At 44.9% G+C, this 19614-nt stretch overlaps 1 protein-coding gene across 1 annotated transcript in view; it reads right to left on the bottom strand.

The window, feature by feature from the left end:
• Window positions 1–15190, bottom strand: part of Sptlc2 (serine palmitoyltransferase long chain base subunit 2) — a 72700-nt gene extending 57510 nt beyond the window's left edge. The window contains exon 1 of the mRNA XM_050152384.1: window positions 14957–15190. Coding sequence (XP_050008341.1) covers window positions 14957–15082 — 126 coding nt within the window. The 5' untranslated portion in view covers window positions 15083–15190. The remainder of the gene's footprint in view (window positions 1–14956) is intronic.
• Between the last annotated feature and the right edge of the window lie 4424 nt (window positions 15191–19614).

Below are 19614 nucleotides of genomic sequence, written 5' to 3'. Positions count from 1 at the left end.
AGGCTTATTAGTTCTCAATAGGCCTCAGAGGCCAGGGCAAACAAATCTACGTTGCGATCCCAACTTACTCCCCACAACTCTACATTTCCATCTGCCTCCATCTTACTAACACCAAACCTTCCCACCCAGCCCCTCCTCCCTCCCCAAACCTGATCCTCCCTGTTACATTACCTCTTTTGGTCACCAGCATCACCACCCAGTCGACTCTGTCTCCCAAGTTTGCAGTCATCTTTAGCTCCACCTTAGTTTTTGGCTTCCACCCAGAGTTGGTTCCAGACCTTCTTGTTTGGCACCAGGAAGTGTGTCTTGTTTTTGTCTTTTGAGACAGGGTCTCATGCAGCCCAAGCAGGTCTGGAAATCACTACATAGCCAAAGATTATCTTGAAGTCCTGATCCTGTCTCCACATCCCAAGTGCTAGCTAGGGTCACAGGTCTGTGCCACCACAGCCACTGGCAACAGGGTATTTGGTGGGGGTGTGTGTGCTGAAAATGTTGCATACATACAGGGACAGTATGCAAACACACAGAAGTGAAAATTTGACAGCCTGGTACAAGAGACTAGCATATTCTACCCCTCAAAACTTTTTTTTTTTTTTTTTTTTAACTATTTGAATATCCTTCTTGCTATCTGGTCTCCACATCCGTGGGCTCTCCCGATAGATCAATAACCATGCCTAAACAAATGCAATCACAACACTCCCTTGCTCAAGTGTCACTGTCTTTATAAGTCTCAAGTCACCATCATGGCACTCGACTAAGTCTGTAGCCTTGTGTGGCTGACATTTCTTCCTCCTAGCTCCTAGCCAGTCACAAAAAACTTCTTGCCAGTCTTAAAAAAAAAAAAACCCTCTTCCAAGAATGAAACCCTTCCTCAAGTAATGCCCAATGCTGAAAAGTCAAGACATAGTAAATTAAGTACATTACTTAGAAATGAGATTAACCCCAGAGACCGTGGCAAAAAGAGAAAACGGAAAACCAGTGCTTCTGAAGATGAAGACGGTCAGGAGAGAAGGCTGTAGTGTATTTCACAAGTCTTGTGGAGTTCAGATGCTTAGAGCCATGGGCTAAAATTGAAGTAAAGGGATTCATTGACTCAAGAAAAAAATAGTGAATGTGTATGTGTGTTCCTTAAGGAAGGAAAGAGAGAGGAAAAATAGTGGAAGGAAAGGGAGAGAAAGTTGGAGAACACAGCGGAGCGTTTGAGAAATATAAGGGGTGGAGAGAGGAGGGGAGGAGAACAGAGATAAGGAGACAAAAATTCTCTTTCTGAGCCCTCTCTGAATCAGCTACAGTTATTGTTAGCTTTTAATGTGAGGACATTATTTATTTATTTATTAAATTTATTTATTTTCATTTTATATACATTGGTGTTTTGCCATTAGGTGTCAGGTTTCCTGCAACTGGAGTTACAGACAGTTGTGAGCTGCCATGTGGGTGCTGGGAGTTGAACCTGGGTCCTGTGGAGAAGCAGTCAGTGAGTGCTCTCTTAACCACTGAACCATCTCTCCAGCCCCGAGGGCATTATTTATTAAAAACAAGAACTGCCGGTATGATGTTGCACATGTTTAATTCCTGGACGTGGGAGGCAGAGGATCTCTCTGAGTTGAAGGCTTGTCTGGCATACAGAACAGCCAAGGTTACTTAAGAGACCCTGTTTAAAACAAATCAACAAAAACAACAATAAAAGGACATTGTATTATATAATAACAAATCAAATAACTGATACAGTACTAGTATCTAGTCTACAACATTATTAAAATTCTGCCAACTATCCTTATGATGTCCTTTACAAAAAAAAAATCCTGGAAGTATGGAATTCTGTCTTTGGTCTCAGGAAAAAACAGGCAATATTTAATTATACTGTAAAATGACTTAGAAAGACGAACTCATGACTCTGAGTAGGTTTTTAAGAATCCCATGAAAGGATGCAGAGTTAACCATATTTTGCTCAAATAGCACAATAATTATTGGGGAAATCAAGGCATACATTTCTGTTATGAACACAAGCTCATGTAAGTACACTGTCATCAAGCAAATGAATGCATGCCAGTTGCATGCTAGGAGGTCAAAGTCTGAGCACCTAGTGGATGCTTTATACTATTTTTAAGTCTTTATGTCCAGTTGCTGGGGGGAGAACTTCAGCTCCAGCACTCACATAAGAGCCAAGGAGGGCAGTATTTCTTCTGATCTCAGTGCTAAGGAGGAAGACAGGTGGATCCCTGGGGGTTCACAGGACAGCCTACTTAGCAAGCTTCAGGCCAGCGGGAAACCCTCTCTCAAAAACTTAAATTGAGGCGGGCAGTGGTGTCGCACGCCTTTAATCCCAGCACTCAGGAGGCAGGGGCGGAGGACCTCTGTGATTGGAGGCCAGTCTAATCTGGTAAACTGCAGGCTAGTCAGGGATGCATAGTATGACCTTGTCTCAAATAATGATGTTGGTAATAAATATCATGTAATAATAACATAAAATAATAAAGCAAAAGGTTCCTGAGGAACAACACCTGGTATTCTCTTGGCTCTGCATCACATGCACAAACACATACCTTCCCACATGTAACAAAGTAAAATAGATAAACCTAATGTCCAATACGAGCCACCCGTTTCTCTTCAGCAACCCAAGAACTGTTGTTATCATGCCTTCTGCAGTAAGGGAATCCCACACATTTCTATTGTTCTTTAAAATCAGGACTGCTGAAATGATTTTTCCTTGCGATTACCTTCTCCCTACCGCATACCACATGCCTCTCCCTACTGCACACCACATGTATTAGATGAAGAGCCAGGAGCTCCATTCAAATCATACAAGGTATATGCCATGCTCTGAGCGTGTTTCCACAACAGTCTCTCTGATAGGCAGAGAAATTATGAAAATTAGATAGGCCTTTGATTTTCCTGCAATTAGAATAAGTCTGTAACGTCAGACTTTGTGTTGTGTGTGGTTTGGACGAGAATGAACCCCACAGGTTCACATTATTTGCATGTTTAGTCCCCAGCGGATGAACTGCTTGGAAGGACTAGGAGGTGTGGCCTTGGAGAAGGTGTGCCACTGCAGGTGGGCTCTGAGGTTTCAGAAGCCCATGCCAGACTCAGTGTCTGTCTCTGCCTGCTGCCTGTATATCAGGATATAAAACTCTGGCTTTAGCAATCATCCCTGTCTGCTTCCCACCATGACAATGGACTACTCTGAAAGAAACCCTCCAATTAAATGCTTTGAGAGTTGCCTTCATTGCGGTGTCTCTTCACAGCAGCAAAACAGTAAGGGCAACAGACTGAAAAGTGCTCCCCAAACTGCTGTCAAACAGACTATCTGACATGACTGTTCTACTGAAAACCCTAATCTTTTTTTTTATATTTATTTATTTGTTACATATACAATATTCTGTGTGTATGTCTGCATGCCAGAAGAGGGCACCAGACCTCATTACAGATGGCTGTGAGCCACCATGTGGTTACCGGGAATTGAACTCAGGACCTTTGGAAGAGCAGGCAGTACTCTTAACCACTGAGCCATCTCTCCAGCCCCTGAAAACCCTAATCTTTCTGAACAAATTGACTATAAAATGTCGGGAAGCAAATCACCAAGAAGACAGAGGTTATTCTGAAGATAAAGGAATAGGTGGAATCACGTCAGATAGATAATAGTGATTGAAGGTCTACAGTATGTGAGCATAGGATTCTAATTAAACAATGGGGAAATAGAACAGAACAGAAAACTCCATAAAAGAGCACTGTGAATACAAAATTGGATCAGTGATAGAGGTGGCATTTCAAATTACTGAAGAATGAATTGCTTTTCTATTAATTAAAATAGTTTAGTATGTGCAAATAAATAAAAAGTAGACCCCCTGGTCAAGGAATGGAGGCTCACACCTTTTATCCTACTACTTAGGAGACAGACACAGGAGGATCTCTGTGTTTGAGTCCAGTCTAGTCTACATAGTAAGTTTCAGGATAGCCAGAACTACACAGAGACTACATCTCAAAACAAATAAATTAATTAAATTAAAAAATAGATACCTACCTAATAACATACTATAAAATCAATCCTAGATTATTAAATATCCAAATGTAAATCCAAAAATTAAATTGTAGCATGTTAAAAAAATTTATGATCTTGGAGTATATAATAATTTCCCTAGAATCAAAGCACAAGCCACTAAGTAAAGGTTAAAATTTTCTCTGCACATGCATGTGTGTGTATGTGTGTGTGACTAGTGCATGCATGTGCACTGAGGCATGTGCATGGATGTGTAGATAGAGGTTGATATCAGGTGTATTCTTCAGTTATTCTATATCTTATACAGTATACCCTTTGTCCAAGCAGCCCCATTCGAAAAACGTTCATTGCAATGAGCCACTGGTCTGGTAAACGCCTCTGGCACACCATCATCACTGGACCCTCTCCGGAACTCCTCTAGGATATCCTACCGTTGCCCCGGACCAGTCCCTTCACAAGCTCCAGCAAGTCATATATAGAGTAGATGTTAGGGTGGGCCAACCTGAGGCCCAGGATGTGGGTCTGGGTGGTAACTGAGCTACTAACCTGGTCAGCCTGGGCCATTGGGACCACCCCCTCAGATGCTCAGATGAGGGGCAGAACCAGTTCTTCCAGGCCATGCCCCCACACCCCGCAGCTCTCCCATGAGGGGCAGGGCAAACTTTCCTGCTACAGAGCAGCAGGACCAACTATCCTAGGGCCAGTAAGGGACAGGCAGGCTCAGCACGGCCTTCAGATTTGCACACACCACATAGTTCCTATGGTAACACAGGTCATGACCCTAACTACAGCAGGAACACAAACCCAGACATAACCCTCTGTGGCAGCTTGGCCCTGTGGCAGATCAGATCCTGGCCCTGGGCATGTGCACAGCCCTCGGTGGTAACAGGAGATAGAGACATTGATTCAGACCCTGGCTGCTGCAGGAATATTGACCGAGAAATGGTCCTAGGCAGCAGAAGGGCCCAGATGACTCCATGGCCCCAAACACCAACATGGCTGCAAGTTGTGGCCTAGACCCTGGGCATCTGTGTGGCTTTGATGGTACCATAAGCCACAGACATCAACACAGACCCGAGCTATAGTAGCTATGGTAGTCCACTGACCCAGACATGTTCTTGGGCAGAGGCTCAGGTACAGATGGGTGGCATATTCCTTTAATATCAGTACTTGGGCCAGGCAGTAGTGGTGCAGCCTTTAATCCCAGCACTCAGAAGGTGGATCTGAGTTCAAGGTCAGCCTAGTTTATTGGGTGACTGCCAGAACAGGCTCCAAGGCTACACAGAGAAACCCTGTCTGAGGGATGGGGGTGGGGGACAAAGGACTTTTGCAGCTTTGAGAAAGTTAAAAAAATAAATAAACACAAAGGACTGCAATGTAGCTTGGTTTTAAAATGTTTGCTCTGCAATCATAAAGGTCTAGTTCTAATTCCAGCAACCATAAAACCTGTCCTCATGCCTTTTTTAACAGGCTGTCTTCTTCTGCAATCACATCTGCAAACTGTCCACAGAGAGGCAGAGAGAAGATAAAGGAGGATACGTGCATTTCACTTTGACCACTTCCTGCTGGCCAGAGGTTAACACGTGGGTGTCCCCTAACTGCATGACGGGTCTGGGTTGCCATGTGACACCGAGAACCTGCGATGTGGTGACTAACATGAAAAGAGGGAGAATGCATAGTAGAGCACTGAGTAGTCCTGCCACAACATGGCATCGAGAAAAGCCCTAACTAGACTTCTTTGTCCTTAAACAGTCAATTTTCCTGAAAGTCTGTATTAAATAATCTATTGCTTCTTTTTTGTTTTGTGACTTTCTTTATCATAGAAAAGTTAGCCTTGCTTGGGGGGGCTTTAAATTTGTTCCCCATAATTTGGCAAACAGTAGGCAGTTACAGAATTTTGATTTGTGGTCTTATGGAGTTTTGAGGATATCTATCTTTACATACGTTATGAACAAAGCAGCAAACTGGTAGTTATATCAGGTGAGTAAAGTCTGATGTCCTCAAATATAATATATATTCTAATTATTTTGCTATTGCTGTGATAAAATACTGACCAAAAACAAATTGGAAAGAAAACTGTTTATTTGACTTATATGTGTTAATCACAGGGCATCACTGAGTGGAGTCAGGGCAGGAACTCAAGCAGAAGCAGAGAGAGAAACCACAAAAAACTCTGCTTACTCGCTTGCTTTCAGGCTCACCTTTCTTATTCCTCCTAGGACCACCTGCCCAGTAATGGCATCACCCAGTGAACTGGGTCCTCCCACATCCATCTACAATCAAGAAAATGCCACACTTACAAGCCTACAGGTCAATCTGATGGAAGCGTTTTCTCAACTGAGGTTCCCTCCTCCCAGGTAACTCTAGTTTTGGGTCAAGTTGACAAAAACAAAACCTAACACACATGCTCACATACACCTTGAAGCCCTAAAGTGTTTAAAGGTTACACTACCCCCAATATATACCAAATAACAGTTCAGACAGAAAATTGTAATTGAACTTATAGGGAAATAGTACTTGTCACATTTCAATTGAGGAACAAAGGCGGCTCCAGCTAAACTACATGAAAAGGCGACCTATTGAAAGGATAGTGGTGACAACGAGGAGGATAAACAACTCTGAAAGGCGAACACAGCAAGCTCCCCGGCCTCAGGAGCAGTCAGTCACCTTTCAGACTCTCATCAGAAACTCAAACTCGGTGAGAGGATAGTTGGATTCCTTATGGTCAACTCACAGATGTGGCCTTAGCAGTCCACCTCACACATCAAAAAGTGTTCTAGACGAGAAAAATGGGCACATGCAGCTACAGTCAACTCGCCTGTGCCAAGGGAAGGGCCGAGCAAAGAGGGTGGCATGACGGGATCAGCACATGTCAGGGATGTGTACAGGTGAGACAGAGAGCAAGATGTGTGGCAGGGTTGCCTTTGTTCAGCCTCCTGCCTCAGCCTCTAGTGCTCAAGCCTGACTGAAGCAGAAACTGCTACAGAGGAAGTCAGGACAGTCCCCACAAGATCATACTGTTCAGACAGGATCTACATAGGAAGGAGAAAAAGACATGATCTCCTGAGTAAATTGGGAGCGTTGGGGTCACAGGAGAGAGTAGAGGGGAAGAGCAGAGGAAGGGAAGTGAGTGAAGAAAAATGTATAGCTTAAAAAAAATTCATACTATGGTTGAACTCATGGTCCCCAGCTGGCTGCAATCACTTGTGGGAGCAGGCCTTGAAGGTTATAGCAGAGCCTGACCTTGAGCTCTGCTTCCTGGTCCACCACCACAAGGTCCGCACAGTCCTACCAGGCACCACTCCTACCTGCATGAACTGCTCAGTATGCTTTCACCGCCATGGACTGGGCCCCTAAAACTGTCTGTCAGGAATCTGGACTGGGCCCCTAAAACTGTCTGTCAGGAATCTTGTCACAGCATTAACCTGTGCAGACTCACCCAGGGTGCCTCTCAATGGACACCTTCCATCCATGAAAAGCTGAAGGCTTCTGTTGTGGGTTTACAGTAGAATAAATAAAAATCATGTCAAATGATGTTTTCCAGTAAGCCCTGGAAGCTAATCTCAATCCATTTCACATGATAGTTAAGATACTGCCAAATATTAGGGATTTTATCTGATAAGGGGAAATATGGTCACAATTTTGCAAATGTTTCCTGCTGATAAAAACATGGCCAGCTTTGGCACAGCTGTGTGTTCACACAAAGGCTCACACTATTCTCTCTACTATGCGTGGCATGCAGTAGGAGAGGCTAGTGCACTTCTGTCAAATTCCAAGAAAAGGCCAGCCTCCGTTTCCATGGGCTCGTCTCATACCTCTTCCTCCCAACTGTGTTCTTGCACATCCAAAACTCCGTGTGTGATGCATGGATGTGTCATCTGAGAGGCACTATGGCTCTCTAGTATTGTTATCTTTGATCTCTCCTCTTCTACCTTAATGCCCTCTTGTACACACTTGACCAACTCCATGGCTTCAACTACCACCCATTCCCTTTTAACCAATTCTCACGAGATGAAATCATCATCCTTAATTATCCAATTTAATGCCCCCAAGACTACGAATGGATTCTGAACTGTCACGTGGGTACTGAGAATTGAACCCGAGATCCTCTGGAAGGGTAGCCAGTACTCTTTAACAGCTGAGCCATCTTTCTAGCTCCTACTAATGAATTCTGAATTCAATGCTATAGTAGAGTCAGACAAACTAAATACTGCCAAGACTCTTCCAAACTCAGTAACTTAAATGTCTGGACTTTAGTCTTCTTATCTGCAAAATGGGGATACTATTTACCTAGAAAGACTCTTCATTTTTTTTTTTAACTAAACTAAGTTTATTCTTTGACAGTTTCATATGTGTATATAGTACATTCTCTCTATTTAATCTCACCTCCCACCTGTTTTCCACCTCTTCTCCCTACAGGTCCTTTTCCCATTTATGTCTTCTGTAACACTTTGAATTTTAACCGGGATAGTTGTGTGGTCACAGATTTAGCCTCTGTGTTTTGCACACAGTTGAAGGCAACAACTATCCCTTCCTCAGAATCCATCAAAAGCCAAGAGTTCCATAGAAAGATGAAGGCCCCCTGAACCCCTCCCTATCCATCATGACTGGCCTGTGCAGGCCCAGTGTAGGCCGTTGCAGATGCTGTGAGATCATGTTTGTAAGGTCAAGTGCTATACCACAAAGACAGCATTACACATTCCTCCTATTGGTCCTCCAGTAGGTACTCTGTAAATGGTGCAGTTTTCTTTTTTCTTGTGATGGGGTCTTATGTAGTCCACGCTCAAACTCACTATGAACCTTAAACTTCTGTGGTCTTTTGCCCCCACTCCTGCAGTTCTAGTGGTAGAGCCCAGGGCTTTGCGCATGCTAGGCGAGCACTCTATAACTGTAGCACACCCCAGTCCTCTCTGCTACTATTAATGTTCATACGCTTTCACTGTCTGAAAACATTGCGTACCCTTCTTACTGAAACAGCCACCATGTACCATGTTTTTTCTTGAACCACTTCCTCCCAACTGTGTTTCGCAGGCCTGCTCTTCAACCCTGTGTGCATCTTTTCCAAGAAGCATTATGATTCTTAAGTTTAACGACCTCTATCTCCTATTCTAGCTTAAGGACATCTTCTCATCTTCTATATACTTTGTCAGTGCCATAGCTTCAAAGACTACCCATCCCTTCAAATAACATCTCCTGAATTCTAACTACATACAGGCATATAATATAAACAGTAAAATCTCAAATGTTTGCTTTAGGGTTTTCAAATTGGTGGGGAGGAGGGAAGGCTTATTTAAATTGATTCAAAATCATCACAATTGAGCTAGGGACATGGCTCATTTGGTAGGGTACTTGCCTAAAATGCATGAAGCCCCAGGTTAGAGTCCCAGTATAATGGTGCTATATATGATTCCAGCATTTAGAAACAGGAGGAAGCTGGCAGTGGTGGCAAACACCTTTTATCCCAGCACTCAGGAGGCAGAGGCAGGCGAATCTCTGTGAGTTTTGAGGCCAGCCTGGTCTACAAGAACTAGTTTCAGGACAGGCTCTTCAAAACTACAGAGAAACCCTGTCTCAAAAAGCACCATCCCTCCCCCCTCCCCACAAAAAAAAAAGACTCAAGAGATAGGCATGTTTAACCATGACTTACACACTACACAATGTACATATGTATACATTTATCAGAACATTACATGTTGTATTGTGGAGCAGTGGGCTGCATCCGGCCACCCGGCTAGCTTAACGCCCCCCCCCTGAAATAATTACACAGAAACTGTATTCATTTAAACACTGCCTGGCCCATTACCTCTAGCCTCCTATTGGCTAACTCTCACATCTTGATTCAACCCATTTCTAATAATCTGTATGTCACCACGAGGTGGCTTACCGGGAAAGATTCAGCATGTCTGACCTGGCGGCTGGCTCCATGGCGGCTCTCTCTGACCCTGCTTTCTTCCTCCCAGCATTCAATTCTGTCTCCCCGCCTACCTAAGTTTTGCCCTATCAAAAGGCCAAGGCAGCTTCTTTAGTTAACCAACGAAAGCAACAGAAATATAGAAGGACCTCCTACACCAATTACATAGATACAATTTTTGCATTTTTCTATCAAATGACTTTTAAGAACCTGGACAGAAAACAATTGTTTCAATGCTTTAAGCTCTACAGTGAATGTGCACCATTTCTACAACCAAGAGTAAGAATTTTTTAAAAAAGAAAAATAGCCTTAACTTCATTAAGGGTATTGAAAATAGTATTAAAGATAAGAAATGTAAAATAAAATGTCTGAGATTAAGCAGGTCAAGAGCAAAGGGCTTTCCTAATATTCACAAATCACAAATTATAGACGCTTCTTAGAAACTACTCAGGAGGCAAGTGATTTGTGGCACAAACCATCTACTCAATCAAGTAAGGAACAACCATTCTGCATGCAAACACTGCCTCTACCCGTCCCTCTCAATTGCCCATTCTGCCAATAAACACTGCTTCTTTCAATAACTGAATCAGCCAATTTAGCTCTCTTGCTTAGAGGGTGACAAGCTTCTAGTGTACCTGAGCCCACCTAACAAATTGGCAAGTCTGTCCTCCTTCAACACCCATTTTTGATACTATCTTAGGAACCAAATGGTTTATGATTTCTTAAGAATTCTTTTTTGGTTGTTTGTTTTGTTTTTCAAAACAGGGTTTCTCTGTGTAGCCCTGGTTGTTCTAGAACTCACTGTGTAGACCAGGCTGGCCTCAAACTCACAGAGATAGCCTGTCTCTGCTTCCCCACGCCCCTCAGTTCTGGAATTAAACGTGTAAACTACCAGAGCCCAGCCTAAAAATTCTTATTAAAAAGATGAGTCCCACAAATGATTGAGACAGCTAACAAAAATCAAATGTTCTTCCTCTTGGGGCAAAAAGCATTTGAAACAAAAACTTATCTCAAGGTTTCTGTAGTTACCACATTATTTCTGCAATGTCTAGAGCCTAAGGTGTCTATCCTGCCAAATCCAGAATGTATAATGGTTACTATGACTACTATTTTGGTTCCCACTATCTCATAACCAAGCCCCAATCACTGTTTCCCTTCAGTGGAAACAAAAGCTAGGTGTAAATCACTCTTCCTTAGTTATCTGTGGATCTCTTTCTGACATCACACTTGTTTCTACTATGCTTGACTTTTATTTAACAAAACTGGGGCTCTAATGCTCCCTTGTGGTTGAATTTTACTGATTCTGGCTATTAGAAGTCATTTATCCTTCTTAATTTCTCATCAAAACTACTCCCAAATGGAAGAAAGTTAGATTCAAAGCTGTCTCAATGACAGTATTCTTTCTCTTCTTTCATACTGGTTCATATTGGTTAAAAAAAAAAAAAAGCAGAATCTGACAGGCCTTGTGGTGCACACCTTTAATCCCAGCACTAGGGAGGCAGAGGCATGGGGATCTCTATGAGTTTGAGGCTGGCCTGGTCCACAGAGTGAGTTCCAGGACAGGCTCCAAAGATACACAGAGAAACCCTATCTTGAAAAATAAAACAAAACCAAAATCTGAGTCCAAATCTAAACTTTTATAAAGAACAGGTCTTTTTTTTTTTTAAACGTGATGACATGCACAACCATCATTTACTTATTAATCAACTGCTACCTCAAAACAAAGAACCCAAAAACACAGAAACTGGTTTTAAGAAAACCGTGAATTACAAAGACATCCTGAAGGTTCTTCCCAATTCTAATGCAGCCAGATAGTTCTCAGGCCACAAACCACCCTCCACACCTTCAATAAAGGCTGACTCTCCTCCCACTTCTTTAATGGCAGAGAGGAAACTAATTGCTTATTGTTCAACTGTAACTCTCCTCTGCCATCATCACTGAACAGTAGTAACCTCTGTTTCGTAATACTTCTTTACCAAATTATCTACTTATCAAACTCAGCCCCAGTCAGGAGTCACTGTTAACACAGGCATGAATCTTTTCAAACTCAGTTGAGTGTATACAAACATCAGAAGGAGCCGCTTCCCGTTGTGCAAACTTACAGAAAGTCTACAAGTTTCTATTTCTCTCCAGTCCGTTAAAAAGCAACATTAAGACAGGCAAGGAAACAATTTACATTTCAGCCATGTGATATTTAGTACTTTAAAGCATGACCCTTATATACCTAGTATCTTACTGTGTCTTTTCAGACAGAATTGGCACTATTTCCCAATACCCTTTCCACTCCCAGGATACAAGGAAAGATAGGTAGGGGGTTAGAGCCCATACATTTAACTTAACACAACCAACTTCGAAATTATTTTAGGACATTCTCTTCTCATAAACTTAGAGCTCTTATTCCTCACAAATGAAATACCAGCTTTAGAATTATTTGTGAAAAATAGTTTTCTAGAAAGGATATTGCACCCCTTAGAACATTCCATTAGAACATTCTTCCAAATGCCATTGTGCCTTGAGTGAAAATGTTCGATAAAGTAGGTTTAAAAAGCCAGTAATTGGGGCAGGAGAAATGGCTCAGTGGTTAAGAGCACTGGCTGTTCTTCCAGAGGACTCCGGTTCAATTCCCAGCACCCACATGGCAGCTCACAACTGTGTGTAACTACAGTTTCTGGGGATCTGACACCTTCACACCAATGCACATAAAATGAATTAAAAACAAACAAACAAAAAAAGAGCCAGCCATATGTTACAAGCACAAACTTCTTTGGGGATGGGGGGAACCCTGAGGTTAACTGTATATAAATCCAGACTGGCTTTGAACACTCCTCCTTCCAGTCCCAGCTTCCTCCTCAAGCACCAGGATTACAGGTGTTTGCCACCACACCCTGCTACAGTCACAGATTTTTATATTTCATTTTAATAACTTGGTATTTCTCCATCTTAATAGTTGGCAGTCTCTGAAGAAATACCATGCCTACAAATGCTAAATTGTTGGGATTCCAGGAGGTCAGAACTTGATTTACTATTTAGTCAGAATATCTAGTGACTGAAAGGAACATTCAGACAGAAAGCATCTCTAACACGTGGCCGGCTTGGTCTGGACTTCCTTTTTCCTCACCAGTTCACCCATTATTTTCTAGCTCCAAGGTTCAATTTCCCTGATACATTCTATATCACTACAATGTTGTCTCATTAGCCACCTTACACTGCTAGTGAAAACAGAGAATTCTTCCATGGCTCACAACTGTCCTCAAACTCACTATGCAGACTAGGCTTGACTTGAACTTACAACGATCCACCTGCTTCTGCTTCCTGAGTGCTGGGTTGAAAGGCCAGAGACACCAAGCCTGGACCACAAATGAGACTTTTATCACACCCTCTCTCCCACAGTCAGTTTTTGGAAACCAATCTTTTGAATCTTAACACCTTATACATTCAAAGGAGGTCAAGTCTTTCCTATGTACTCCCATCCTAAGCCTCCGCTCTTCCCCACAGTCTCAATAACTCATCTCGACTTGGAGAAAACGCTTCCACGACACAGGGTTAACAGGCCAGTCACCGACTCTGATTCAGGGGGACAGGTTAGTATCTATGTTAATGCCAAAGCAAGGTCATCATCCTATCAAAACTGCAATAGTCACACTCCAGCTGAGGGGTTTAAAACTCTTCTTCCTGGTATCTGCACGAGACTTAAAAGTGTTAAAGTCAAAATCATCTCAGCATTCTCTTCCAGCAATGTTACGTCTTGAATCTCTTGAAGAAGCTCATCTTAGAAACGTATTTCACTAGAGGAGTTAGCAGACATAAATGAAAGGCTAGTTTAAAAAAAAAAAACACTGTCAGGAAAACCAGGCCTGTTGGCACACGGCATTAATCCCAGCACTTGGGAGGCAGAGGCTGGAGAATCTCTGTGAGTTCGAGGCCAGCCTGGTCTACAACGCAGGCCAGTCGTGGCTGTTACACAGAGAAACCATATCTCAAAACAAACACACACACACACACACACAAAATGCTGTCAGGAATTCAGAACTCTGTAAGGTATTTTAGAACTGCATGAATACGGTTGATGATTCAACTTCTGTTAATTAGTACAAGGACTCATAACAATTTACCACTGGATTAAGCAATGCCCTCTTCGATAGCTCGGTTGCTTGGTGAAAGGGGCCACCTAATCTAACCTGGATGGTGGGATGGGGTCTCACCAATCGCACAACAGGACAACTTTCAAGACACCCGGGGAAGGGGTGGGGGGTGGGGGGTGGGGGAGTGGGGTCCCTGTCAAGGTTTTCCTGGTAAAGGAAGTTCAGAATGGGGTAGGAAGAGGCTGCCTGGGTGAACTTCCACAACCGTACTGCCTAACTTTCCTAACTCTTCCTGTCGGGGTTGCAAGACTCTACAGGAAGCATGTACTTGAGGGGACCTGAGAAGGAACCCTAGAGAAAGTACAGCCGGGCTCCGAGGGCGTTCCTCTGCTTCCCAGTGGGAGAGGCCTGCACTGCTTGCAGGATCGGGACTAGGAAAGGAAGCCCAGCTTCCAGGGACCCGGAGGGCCCTTCAGAACAGCAAATGCTGGGGAGCTTCACACAGCTGAGGAGCCGGGCAGACTTAGGGAGTCCCGCGTGTTGGGGAGCCCAGTCGAGACTGGAGAGTCGGACAGAACTCGGGAACCCCGCACGTCTAAGAAGCCAGGTAGACCTGGGGAGTCCTGCAAGGTTGAGAGCACCTCATCGCTGGGGAAGCGGAGGCCCGCGGGGCTTGGAGAGCCGGGTAGAAATGGGGAGCCTCGAATAACTGGAGAAGCGGCATAACTGGGGAGCCCCACATGGTTGTTAAGTCCCGCGCTGCCCTTGAGTCTCCCTCGCATTCAGGTGGAGGCCCAGTCAATGCCGGGTTCCGGGCGCCAGCGCACCTGAGCCGCGCCCAGCCACCAGCCGGCCGCTGAGAGCAGCCCGCGCGGCTGCCCGTCCGCCCCGGCCTGGCCCGGGCTTCGGCTCGCGGGGTCCCGGCCCATCGCCCCGGCCCCGCCCGGCTTCTCGGTCCCGTCGTACCTGGCTGGCAGCCGCGGCAGTGGCGGTGCTGCTCTTCACGTACCCGTTCCTCACCTCCCCGTTCTTCACGCAGCCGTTCGCCCGCAGCGGGCGGCGGCAGCAGCAGCCGCCAGGCTCCGGCCGCATCGTCCCGGCAGCACCCGGTAGCACGGCAGCCTCTGGAGGCGGCTGCGGCGCCAACTCCCGCTCCACACCGCACCCACCTCCCCGAAACCGGAAATGGCTGCAGCGCCGCTGCCAATTCCCGGTCCGGCCGTCACGCGAGGGCGGGGCCAGCGGAGAAGACCAGGCTCGCCGAAGCCGGGCTGCCGGAGGGACCACGGGGCGGAGCCTGATGGAGTCCGACCAATCCAAAGGCTAGGGAGGCGGACCTCATGCTGCTTCTGGCCAATCAAGGGCGAGAGAAAAGCGGCTTGCTAGCGTCAAGGGGGCTTCTTCGGAGGAACTCGAGAGCTGGGCGCTTGATTGGAGCCCTAGACAGGTCGTAGGTGGAGCTTTGCTGCCTAATGGTCCAGACTGAGGAGGAGGCGGAGCCCGGAAAGAAGTAGCCAATTAGCGTGTGGAGGAAGAGACAGGGGGCTGAGCCCATCTCCAGAGCCGGTTCCCGGTTCTCCTGCACAGGTGGTGGTTGCCCTCTGTGCCCTTTCTCCCTAGAGGTTCTGGGATTGAATCAAAGCCCAAGACAGGCAGCTCCCTTTCTTCATTAGCAAATTCCTCTGTGGGTGTTAATAGAATAGCCCTTTTGACTGTCTCTCACCGTTCCTCACCGTGCGCTACGCAGACGTCTCGAGGGCGCACCGCTTGTTTCTATCCGGGTTTGCCCTGTACAGTTTCCTCTGAAGACTTTCCTTGAAAGTCAGGAGACCTGATCTATTTTCAGATCTTCTGATAACCGAAACTGAAATTTGAGAGTTAACTACTTTATGAGTCAACTTCTTTTTAAAATTCTTCCTGCTTCATAGACTCGTTTGCAATTACATTAGTAGAGCGTTTGTGCACCTATCAAAATACCTAATCCAGACCAGTAGTAAAAGAAAGGAAATCGTTCTACATTACAGCATTACAGAGAACTTTAGTTACCCATAAATTTTTAGTGTCATGATTAAGAGTATGACTCAGTCTTGGTTTGAATTCTTGCTGCCTCACCTACTAGCTGAGTGACCTCCATGTGTCTTCCTCTGCTCTGGGGGATAATAACAGTTGCCATAAGAGAATCTAATGAGTTAATGTATGTGATGTATTTTGTGCAGGACCTAGCAATTAGTAAGTGTTCATTAAGTGCTGGTTTTTATTAATTGCTGAACGCGCTATGTGAACCCCAACATCACACAACCCCTACTCCCCTGGAGCTTTTAGAAATGAGTTGGCAAGGTATTTGTTTTGCTCGAATTAGGAGAGGACCAGTCTAGCAGAAAGTGGAGAGAGCACAGAACTACTTTTGAGTCACGAGCATTCTGATCCCAAAGTGAATACGGTAATCAGAAAGAACTATATGGGGCCTGGAGAGAGGACTCAGCACTTAAGCACACTTAATGCTTATACAGAGGACCTGGATTTGGTTCCCAGCACCCATATAGTGGCTCAGAGTGTCAGAGGATCCAAAGTCTTACATTGATTTCTGAGGGCAACAGGCATGAACTTGGGCCACACACATACGTGCAGGCAAAACACTCAGACACATAGAATAATACATCTTTTTTTAAAGTTTTTTTTTTCCTTTAAAGCTCTGTATGCCTTTAAGTCAAGCATGGAAATGCATGGATATGATGCCAGCACTCATGAGGTGGAGGTAGGAGTATCAGGAGTTCAAGACAACCTTTGGCTATAAACCAGTTCCAGGTCAGCCTGGGATATATGAGTCCCTGCCTCAAATATGAGGGGGTGGGGATGACTCAATCAATGGAAGACTGCCAGGAAAACGTGAGGAGTTAAGCTCGGATTCTGAGCATCTCGTTAAGCTCCCAGTGCTCAGGACACAGAGCCAGGAGGATTCCTAGAGGTATCTGGCAGCCAGTCTAACTGAATCGGTGAGCTCCAAGTTCAGTCAAAGACTCTGTCTCGAAAATAAGGTGGGGAATGAGTGAGGAAGAAACCCGAACGTTGACGTCTGACTGTCGTGTCACACACCCACCCACAAAGAAGCGTCTGCCTCGTGAAGCTTACACGCCACTGAGAAACAAGATGAGGGGCTGGAGAGATGGCTCAGTACTGAAGAGCATTGGCTGCTCTTCCAGGAGATGCGGATTTGAGTGCCTGAACCCACTAACTGATCATAAGCATCTGTATAGGTGATCTGATGCCCTGCAAAGACATGCATGCAGACAAAACACTCAGACATATAAAATAAAAAAAATAATTTTTTGCTGGGTGGTGGTGGTGGTGCACACCTTTAATCTCAGCACTCAGGAGGCAGAGACAGGCGGATCTCTGTGAGTTCAAAGTCAGCTTGGTCTACAGAATGAGTTCCAGGGCTGTTACACAGAGCAACTCTGTCTCAAAATAAATAAACAAACAAAAATTTAAAATTTGTTTTCAAAGTATATACCCATATAAAGGAAAAAGATGAAATTAAAAGGAAAAACTTTTGAAGGAGAAGAAGAAATAGGCAATAGGAATTTCAAAATGGGACATTGGATGACAGCAGCAAATCAAACTACCACAGGCAGTGGAGGTATTCAGGGCAGAAATCTGGTTGAAAAAAGAGCTAAGCTATTTGATTGACACTTAGATAGGGGGGCTGGGAGAATGTGGAAAAGGCTTGGACAAAAGGTGTGCAATTAGCTGGACCTTGAAGGGTGGGTGGGACATAAAACTGGTTCTGAATGTACAGGGGAGTTTGTTCCGGAGGGAAGGACCCACGGTAGCACATGTGCCAAGCTGGGCAGAACAGAGCCTGGATCCTGGGAAGAACCTGTCCCTTCCTCCTGAGGACAGGACACCACCAGCTCCTTATGTTGTTCTGCCACTGACTCACCACTTGTGGCCTTAAAGCAGTCACACACAGCCCTGATTGCCTCACTCGCCATCTGAGGTTAATTCCTGCACTTCGTCTCTTGCTAGACTGTTGTGTGTACATGATATAATACACAAAGGATGTGATTACTCAATAGGCCATTGCTAAATCCCAAAAAGGACTCTTCAGTGGGAAACACCCCGGACTCCACAAAATCTTCCAGATCCACAAGCTACCTCCTGCTCCTCATTTCACAGAACTTGTATGCAAAGTCTCATGCTCGGTACCAGAACTCAGCTCTCCTTGTCTTCCAAGATGGCTCGAATCACTTCAGCTGTGAAGCTTTTCTCGAAGCGCATTGTCCCTATAAGATCAGACGGCCTGTGTCACATGGCTTTGGAATTCTCAGAGAGTGCGTGATCACAAACAAGAACTCCGTTGTCAAATCCAGGAGGACTGAAGACCCAGCTCCAGCACTCACAAACCTTGTGACTTAGCAGTCTAACTCTCAGTAACTCAATTCCTATGTGTATGAAATGGAACACACGGACTTCACGGAGCTGGGGACTGACTCCAGGCCCAGGAATTCAGCGCCTTCTTTTACTTCCACAGGCACCAGCGTGTGCATGGTGTGAGAACACACTTGCACACCCCCAAGCATGCACATGCACATGCACACACACATGCACACCACGATAAAAATAAATTTTAAAAAAGAATTTTATTTTGTGGTCTAATGAGGTATACTGTCTAAGTTTAGGGGTAAGGAGAGTGCTAATACAGGCAGATTCGGGGTTACAAAGATTCGGAATAGAGCTCTTTGCTGTTTTTAATACCCTGAGGTGGCTTTAGGAAAATCTGCATTATCTCTACAGGCAATTCTATCTTGACTGTCCATCAACAAGAACCAATTAGGTTACAGAGCAAGGGTCTTTTTTTTCCCCTTCCTCACGCCCCTTAGTTTTCCCTGTCTTTCTGTCCTGCCTCATCAGTGAGACCACAAGACTCATAGGACAGAAAGGAGCCTATTGAAAGTCAGCTGCTTCTGTATAAAACAAAATAAAAACACAAAGACGGGAAGCTCAGAGCTGGGAGGCCATCTTGACATTAAGAGCGTATACAGCACTTCCTTCCCAAGTCCTCCACGCTTCGTTCATTCATTTCTCCATTTGGCCATTCATTCATTCATCAATAAATACTGTTTTGTTAGCTATCGTATTAGATGTCACAGTGATAGGCTGGAAGAGCAAGGTCTCTACTCTCAGGAAACTTTCAGGGTGTTTTTGTGTGTGTGTGTGTTCATGTGTGTGCTGGTGTACGTGTGTATGGAGGTCAGAGGGTAACTTTGGGTGTCATCCTCAGGAACACTGTCCTTCTCCTTTAAGATAGGGTCTTTCTTTTTTTGTTTGCTTTGCTTTGCTTAAGACCGGGTTTTTCTCTGTAGCCCTGAATGTCCTGGAACTCTGTAGATGAGGCTGGCCTCGAACTCACGGAGATCTGCTTGCCTCTGCCTCCCGAATGGTAGAATTAAAGCGTGTGCCCAGCAAGACAGGGGACTGAAGGTCATCAATCAGGCTAGGCGGACTGGCTACTGAACCTCACGAGTCCTGTGTCTGGCTTCCCAGTGCTGACATTACAAGAACTCAGCACTGTGCTGAAAAGCTGAGAGAATTCTGAAGAAAGAACTCAGTTTGCCACACTTGCT

This window comes from Alexandromys fortis, unplaced genomic scaffold (genome assembly GCF_014885135.2).
Source record: "Alexandromys fortis isolate MF-2015 unplaced genomic scaffold, M_Fortis_MF-2015_v1.1 scaffold_47, whole genome shotgun sequence".
Lineage (NCBI taxonomy): Eukaryota > Metazoa > Chordata > Mammalia > Rodentia > Cricetidae > Alexandromys > Alexandromys fortis.
Note: the sequence above shows the minus strand (reverse complement) of the source record. Positions and strands in the feature narration are given on the sequence as shown.